The 7835-nt window shown below is 36.5% G+C and overlaps 5 protein-coding genes across 5 annotated transcripts in view; 2 read left to right on the top strand and 3 right to left on the bottom strand.

Moving 5' to 3' along the window:
• Positions 1 to 1382, bottom strand: part of C9374_011550 (uncharacterized protein) — a gene marked incomplete at both ends in the record, with an annotated part of 3932 nt that extends 2550 nt beyond the window's left edge. The window contains one exon of the mRNA XM_044687218.1: positions 1 to 1382. This exon is cut by the window's left edge and continues 1312 nt beyond it. Within this exon, the coding sequence (XP_044554719.1) occupies positions 1 to 1382 (1382 nt within the window).
• Positions 1383 to 1831: 449 nt separating this feature from the next.
• C9374_011549 (uncharacterized protein) lies at positions 1832 to 3593 on the bottom strand (the record flags this gene model as incomplete). The annotated part of the gene is made up of 2 exons (XM_044687217.1): positions 1832 to 2578; positions 2628 to 3593. The coding sequence occupies 2 exons, from the start codon at positions 3591 to 3593 to the stop codon at positions 1832 to 1834; spliced, it is 1713 nt and encodes a 570-aa protein (XP_044554718.1).
• A 101-nt stretch (positions 3594 to 3694) lies between these two features.
• C9374_011548 (uncharacterized protein) lies at positions 3695 to 4300 on the top strand (the record flags this gene model as incomplete). The annotated part of the gene is made up of 1 exon (XM_044687215.1): positions 3695 to 4300. One exon carries the CDS (start codon positions 3695 to 3697, stop codon positions 4298 to 4300), a length of 606 nt encoding a protein of 201 aa, XP_044554717.1.
• Positions 4301 to 5248: 948 nt separating this feature from the next.
• On the top strand, positions 5249 to 6545 carry C9374_011547 (uncharacterized protein; the record flags this gene model as incomplete). The annotated part of the gene is made up of 2 exons (XM_044687214.1): positions 5249 to 6176; positions 6256 to 6545. The coding sequence occupies 2 exons, from the start codon at positions 5249 to 5251 to the stop codon at positions 6543 to 6545; spliced, it is 1218 nt and encodes a 405-aa protein (XP_044554716.1).
• Positions 6546 to 6644: 99 nt separating this feature from the next.
• Positions 6645 to 7709, bottom strand: C9374_011546 (uncharacterized protein; the record flags this gene model as incomplete). Its single annotated transcript, XM_044687213.1, has 1 exon — positions 6645 to 7709. The coding sequence occupies one exon, from the start codon at positions 7707 to 7709 to the stop codon at positions 6645 to 6647; it is 1065 nt and encodes a 354-aa protein (XP_044554715.1).
• Positions 7710 to 7835: the final 126 nt, after the last annotated feature.

Genomic DNA, 7835 nt, shown 5'->3' with positions numbered 1-7835 from the left:
GAAGATCCACAATTAATCTGAATTTCTTCTTTCCTTTCTTCGGTACCAATCGATACTTGGCCACCACCTTCGGAGTTCCTTGGAAGAATTCCAATGCACCAATAGATAACATCATACATATCTCTTCCGTTAGAAATTCTCTTTCTTCCTTCGACCAAAGGGATATATCTACTCTTCCATAGTAAGGGATGAAATACTTGCTGACCATAATTGGAACCCCATCTTTCAAAAGACCCACAATCTCTTTTTTGGCACCCATCATTTCCCATTGTCTCCACTTGTTGGAAATCGAATGAATAGCCTTCTTCCTGAAGGCAATTTCTTCCATGTGAGTATCTTGGAAAAAACTGAAGGATTTCGTAGAGAGAACTGTGAGGGCCTCGTTGTTTATTGGCTTTCTCATCATCCCTCATCTTTTTGCGACACGTTTCTTTAGTGTGACCTGGTTTCTTACAATATAGACATACTATATTGCTAACATCTTTCTCTGGAGTAGGGATTTTCAATTGTTGTTTCAACACCTTTGCATCTTTGTCGCTCTTACCCACTGCTTTCAGCGCCCAAGAGAACAGGTCCGCTTTTTCTCTCAACAACGGGTTGAGAGTAGAGGAACTAATTATCTCTGCCGCTTGCTGGTGCTTCTGTCTCGCAAGGAGAACAAATGCACGATTCTCGACTGAGTCAATAGCCCGTTGCAACTCTTCATCTTCGTCCTTATTCTTGAGCTGTTTCTTCAACAGAATCTTGTAAATAGCTCCAAGAGAACTAAACTCCTCCACTTCTTCCTTCCTGACTGAGTTACGGTCAAAAACAGTAGACACCCGTTCGTTGGCAAGAGATTCGGCCATACAATCTATTTGAAATAGATTCAAATCAATACTCTTCCCACTCTTGAGTAGCTCGAGAACCCTATTTCGTTGACCATTAGCTAGGGCCGCTGGTAGCTGGTCATCACAGACATCCCTTTGCGAAAACGCGCCTTGTTGAGTCAAATCAACCATGATTTGGTTGATGTCTCGTTCGGCCGATGACTTCGCTTTCTTAACCTCATCACGCATAAAGTCTAACTCTTCTTCTAATTCTCTAATCCTTTTTGACAGCACTTCACTTGAGACCTCTTCTTCCTCTACTTCCTCTTCTACCTCTTCCTCTTCTGTCCGTTCCGGAACTACTCTCAAATCCTTGATTCTTCTGAGTAATTCTTTCTTACTTGTAATTTCGTTGGACTGGTCAGAGGGGTAGCAAGATATTAAATCATTAACAACATCATTCTTCTTCCCTGCTGGGAAAGCCTTCTTGAGTTTGCTGTAAATACTTTTCAATTCTTTGAGAGAAAGTGATTCTATCACCTTTCTCGAAGTAATTGATAATAATTGTTCCATATCACAAGTAATGTAAATTTTTTGAAAGTGAAAATTCAAAAAATTAGTCAACCAACCACTTTTATTGATTACAACAAACCTCAGTAAAACTCCCTTTTACTACCGAATTTTAAATGATGATGATGACACTCCAGTTTTCATTAATTTTAGGAGTTGCTGTTATTGGAATTGGAATAGTGTTATTTAACGGATTTACAAAACCCAGTGAGGATGAAGAACAAGTGAACGCCATCACTGCAAATTATGATGATACTGTATATGATCCTCAACGTCCTTTTGAACATTAATTGTAGATCATGTTAAACTAATAAGAGTGAGATTTTAGAAATTTTGATAAGGAGATTCAATAGCCGGTTTCAAATATTTTATCTAATTGAGTGGCAACACTAGAAAGATCCAAGAGAACAACATGACTCTTGTATTATTTACACGTCATTTTACAGGTCGAATTATTGTTCAAAACGTTTCAACATGTCCTTAATAATTAATAATGATACATTCTTTGATGAAATTAAACTTGTCTCCATGGTACTAATGACACTTTCCATGCTGTTCGGATAATAAATTCGTTGGTGCAATTTTACAGGAGGTTGAACAAGATTTGGCTTTAAAATTGGATAACTTCCATGTTTCCAATATTGCTGAACGAGTTTGCTGGGTCCAACATAAATCTCATTCAATACCTCTTTGGTGAATGGTGAGTGTGAAAAGGATTCAAAAATGTGATCCTTCTTGTCTGATGTGTTTTCACTGTTTGGAGCTTCTCCTTGAGGTGCAATATTATTGAACGGTAATTGACTCACTGTTAAAGGTTTCATGGTGGTAATATACAAAGGACCATCTGAACTGTCCATTCCAAAATAATTCTTGTTGATATCCTTGGCAATGACTAAACTCGTGACGAGAATGTTCATTTCACGTTTTTCCAATGCTTTTGGTGGCAATTGAATATTTTCAAAGCGAATATTTGTAAACTCGAGAGGTGTTGCAACAATAATGTAATCAATGTTCGTGTCGAGAATGTGTGCTGCTGAATTGTTGGCTTTTGCTTTCAAATCCACTGCAGAGATGGAATACTTGTTGCTTGCACTATCGTACGAAATTTGTGACACTTCATGGTTCAATTTGAGATTCAATTTTTTGGATTTCAAAGCTTGGATACAATTCTTTGGAAGTTGTGACGTTCCATGAAGAACCTGAATGAGAGATTAACACACAACAGCAAACAATGTACACAAAACTTACCTGTCTAAAATCAGAAACAGCACCTGCTAATCCCACAATTCCAGCAAAGGCAGAAATAGTTTCAGAACTTGTCATGTAATTAATTCTCAAAATCGAATCACAATATTCCTTAACAAATCTCTCCTGAATCCAATTATTTCTCGCAAACTCATAAAAAGTTTGAGTCGTGAGCTCTTGCATTCCAGTTTCCTTCAAAAATTCACTCGTCTCCTCCCATGTGTAAACCTTCTTCACATCTTCACTTGAAATTTTTCCTTCTTGTGGCACTTGTTGCAATTCATAAATTTTCAAAAATCGATTCTGAGACAAGTAATAATTGACATTTCGTTTCAACAAGTAGAGTGGAATTCCAAAATCATATCTCCAAGCTCCCTTGATCATTGTCTTCCACCATGACCTGGATTCACAAAAAACAATTTGTTTTTCATCACCATTCCAAATTCCAATTCGAATATCTTCAAAATGTGGCTCTTTCAAAGTCAATCCAAAACGATCGACCAATTGTAAAGCATACTTGTTTTCCAAAATGAGTGAACTTCCTCCGACTTCGAACGAATACTTGTACGGATTCGTTTCATCATGAATATTCGGAAATAAATTAATTTCTTTTAATCGTCCACCAAGTTCATCATTTCGTTCGTACAAGATGAATTCGAGAGGAGGCTTGAGGATGGTTGAATCATTATCATGATTCAAAGGTTCTGGGGAGAGAGGAGACGAGTTCAAATCCAATCGATCATAGAGATCGGAGAGAAAATATGCTGCTCCCGATCCAGAAATACCACTTCCAATGATGGCCACACGAATGGTTGGAGTGTTGTGTGTTGAGATCGGTGATGAATTTGATGATGTGGATTGGAACATCTTGGATTGTTCATTGGATTGATTATATTGATGGTAAGTGAGGCCAGCTGCTGAACTGCCAAGTGTCAAGAACAAGAAAGGCTTGAGGAACTTTTTGAACATTTTTTTCTAGAGAAAACAGAGACCATGACACCTCATTAATTCTTCTTGTTGAAAGCATTGTTATAAAGTCAGAGAACCACAAATCATCTATTGCGCAAAAAATGAGTAAGGGCCTTGAAACGGGTTGTGAGGTTATGAAACCCATTCCGAACATGTCGAACGAAGATTGGAAAGAGCATCACCTTCCGAAAAGGATGCGTTTAGAAATCGCTAACGTACCAAGGCACAAAGGGGCAAAGAAATTAGTTAGAAATTTTGCGATAATTGTTGGCAGTGTGTATGGTTATGTTCAAAGAGTACCATCTCAAAATCCAAAATATACAAGCGTTTTAATCATAGCATGTTCTTCTCGCTCCCAAATTCGTTTAAGGCAATTCTTAAAATTCCTAATGTTCTCTTGGATCGGGGAGTGTATGCTTGTAAATCAGTTTCATGAATTTAATAAGGGCCAATCTGATGTTCATTCTAAAACCTTTTCAATCAAAGCTACACCTCATAATCTCCGTATTTCAAATTCAAGAGATGAAAAGAAAAAGTCTGGAAGAAGGAATGACGAGATCAAGCATAACACTACCGTACAGAGTTTTGATAAATCATGGGCTTCTGTGGTTAATTATTTTGACTTTGTAGAAGCATTAGAAAGATCAGAAAGCGAATCATACTCTACAAATTCAGAAGATTTACCAGAATCTTCAAGGGAGTTTTGAGAGATGGCAAAAAAATCAGAAAGCAAACGGGTGTTATTGGCCACTTATCCTAAAAAGCAAAAGCTACAGACAAAACAGTCAACAAATACCTCGAACCCAGATCAGCAAACGACAAATATTACACAAGTTGCCCCAGTAAATCTTACACTACAAAGACGCTCAGGATTTATAACAACAGGTGAGTTAAAGTTGGACAAAACGAAACCAAGGACTTGGAAGTGGCAATGATTTTGAAGGATGTTGAGGTTGGAGTGGGGCTGGCTGAACAACAACTGGATGGTGTTCAACTTTTTGGAAGTGATATTGAAGTTGTTGTCGATGCTTTGATGGGTTTTGAAGGTGATAGGGAAGCTAAAATTAATTACGCTTGTGGAGTTTTAGGTTCTTCCATCGCGCATAATGTTAAACAAGGAATTGTGAGATGGATCTTTAACACATTGCTGGTATATGACTCTAAGGCATGATAACAGATAGCCTTTGATGTCTTTTTCTAATTCTCGATTCAGATGCCAAAACTGTTTCAATAATTGAAACGCTAGAAGTTGGGCAAAGCAACCATAACAACATATCGAGAAAATGATTTCTCTCAACCCAACTTCTGTGCGACCCTTTGGTGTTATTCAAAAATCTTCGTCCGAATGGCAACTCGATCCCTCTGTGACCTCGAGTTATTGGGAACGTTGGGGCGTTCAATTTCCATTACCTTCTTTTTCAACCCCAAGGTATTCGAATAAAACAATCATCATCCACACTCTAATTTTTATTATTTGGAAATTTCAATCATTCAAACAAATTGCGAGAGCTAGTCACTGTGTTATGTCCATGTTACACCCAAATCCATTACAAAGACCAACCCTTGAAGAAATCCATTCGGTTTAACTGAAGTGTTCACAAGCTATGTTCAACATTGACAATCTCTGTCAAAACATCAAAAAAAAATTAGAGCTGATGCAAGCGGTCCGACGAGAGGATAATTCTCTAGAACGTGCTTCGGATGATTTGAAAAAAGATTTGGAAATTCTTCGCAATGCTGTGAAGCAACGATCCGTCGAGTTGGCTTTAAAAAACAAAGAATATATATTGCAGAATATGAATGACATGATTTCAATTGAAATTAGAAACAATCAACAGATCATGAATGAGATTTATACAATGATTGACAAGTTTATTCAACAGAGTTCCATTCAAGAAAGCGAAAACATTGAACAACACAACAATGAGATCATCAATCAATTACATTTTCATCAACAAGATGACCCTTTTCCATCATCAAATTTTGAGGGAATTTTTCAAGAATTCGACACGAATGACGTCACATCATCTGACATGATGTCAACTTTAAATTCTTTACTGATCCAAGACAGAGATGATGATTTATTTCCATCATCGAGTTTTGAAGGCATGATAGAAGACATTATTCATCAACATACAAACACGACCTCAACAATACATTCTCACACACCAACTTTGGATTTTTCTTTCATTTACCAAATCCTTCAACAACAAGGTTATACCAATATTCAATATCTGACAAGTTGTGGATTTGGACATGTTTACAAGGCATGTATTAATGATCAATCAGTTGCTTTGAAAATGATATTATGGCCACCTACAGATACTGCTGGATTACAACGAGCATTAATTGAAGCCATGAATATGGCAAGGTTATTTCATCCCAATGTTGTACAAGTTCGTTCAGCCAAGCCGTTACGTCAAGTGTCAGCCATGTTTATTGAAATGGAATTGATGAAAGGAAGTTTCAATTCGTTGATGATTTCAAAGGAAATTCGAGTTTCAGAGAAAATGTTGATTGAGATTATGAGACAAGTTTGTGGAGTGTTGGTGTGGATGCAACAACATAATATTGTGCCGATCGGTAAGTGTTGATGCAAATTTATATTTTACATATTTAGGATTTTACAAATTAACCAAAAATGGTAGTGACATTAAACCAGACAATATCTTGATCAAAGAATTAGATTTAGAAAATGAAGAGATTCATATTGCAATTTCAGATTTTGGATTGGCGAAAGCTTCAGATCATACAAACAATAGCTCGCTTGCTGGTACATACTTGTTTTTGGCACCTGAATTGGAAAATGAATTTCTTTTACCTGAAAGCAGAACTAGTCGTTTTTCAGTGGCCAGTGACATAAGGTGTGGTGTCCATGTTACATTCAAACCCATCACAAAGACCTTCCCTTCAACAAATCATGCCAGTGCTGAAATAAATGAATTCATTTAACGTAATACCTGATTTAATGGACATCTAAATCATGAACAACAAAGTAGCCTTCAGTAGCATATTGTTCTATGATAGTATTCATGTTGTTATCTTAAATCCTTATTTGAAAATTAACACTCTGCTCTCTCCATTATCACATACTATTAATTCTCCTGTTAGCTCATTCACACACGCTCCATATGGCGATTCTATTTTAATGTTGTATTTGGAGGTAAATCTTTTTAGCAAAGTACCAACATTATTAAAAATAGATACCGTGTTAAGGTCATCAGTCACTATTATATGATTTGCAGCCTTGTCCACTGTGAGTGCATAAGCAAAGTCGAGACCTTTTAAATTTGTACAAATGTCCAAATTGTTGTACCTATACTCCCATTTGATATCAGTGCCACTGATAGTACGTTGTAACATGACAATACTTTGCTCATTATCGCTTGAAACAATTAAATATTCGGCATCCACAGAAAAATCAATACCATAAGGTGAATATGGTAAAGAAATTTCATATAAAGGTAAGCCTGTTTTCGAGCTCAATACATTAATTGTGTTACTTCTCGAACAACAGACAAATAGTTGAGAATTCCAACCTGTAATTCCTTCTGGATTCAAAATGGACGAATTTTGCCAAATAAAATGCTCGGATTTTACTCCTACTTCAACAGGAAGAGTAGGACTCATGATTGATCCCAGGTCAAATTTAGACACGGTATGAGTTGAATCACACACAAAAATCAGTGCATCTGTGTGTCCATTATATTGTTCCTCAACGAATAGATATGAAGGGCTCTTATCGGTCTTGATGTTCGTTTTTACCTTCTTGGTTTCCAAATCCAAAATTAGTATACCATTACAATTTCCTCCATAATTACTGATGAGCAAACACGAAAGAGTATATGAAATTTTAACTTCACAAGGATAATGAAGAGGTAAATCCCCATGTAGTGTATATGTCTTTTCATTCTCGGGTATTGAAGAAAAATCTTGTCCCAAAACATTAGTCATTTCAAAATTCATGGAAAATGCTCGTCGTGTCCTCATCTTTGGTTTTCTCAATAATTGTTGTAATAATTTCAGTAAATAAAATTCATCCTGATGATAATGGTCTTCATGTCTGAGCCAGATCGGAATACTCATCAAATCCATCAGCTGAACCACAACTTGCATTTTTTTTGTAATAAATAAAGTTTATTCCAATAAGAGCTTGGAAACAGCATTGATTTAAAAAGGATGGTTCCCACGGCAAATAATTTGATTTACTCATTAACTGATGAAAGATCACAATTGCAGTAG

The sequence above is a fragment of the Naegleria lovaniensis genome (assembly GCF_003324165.1).
Source record: "Naegleria lovaniensis strain ATCC 30569 chromosome Unknown tig004, whole genome shotgun sequence".
Taxonomy (NCBI): domain Eukaryota; phylum Heterolobosea; class Eutetramitea; order Acrasida; family Naegleriidae; genus Naegleria; species Naegleria lovaniensis.
Note: the sequence above shows the minus strand (reverse complement) of the source record. Positions and strands in the feature narration are given on the sequence as shown.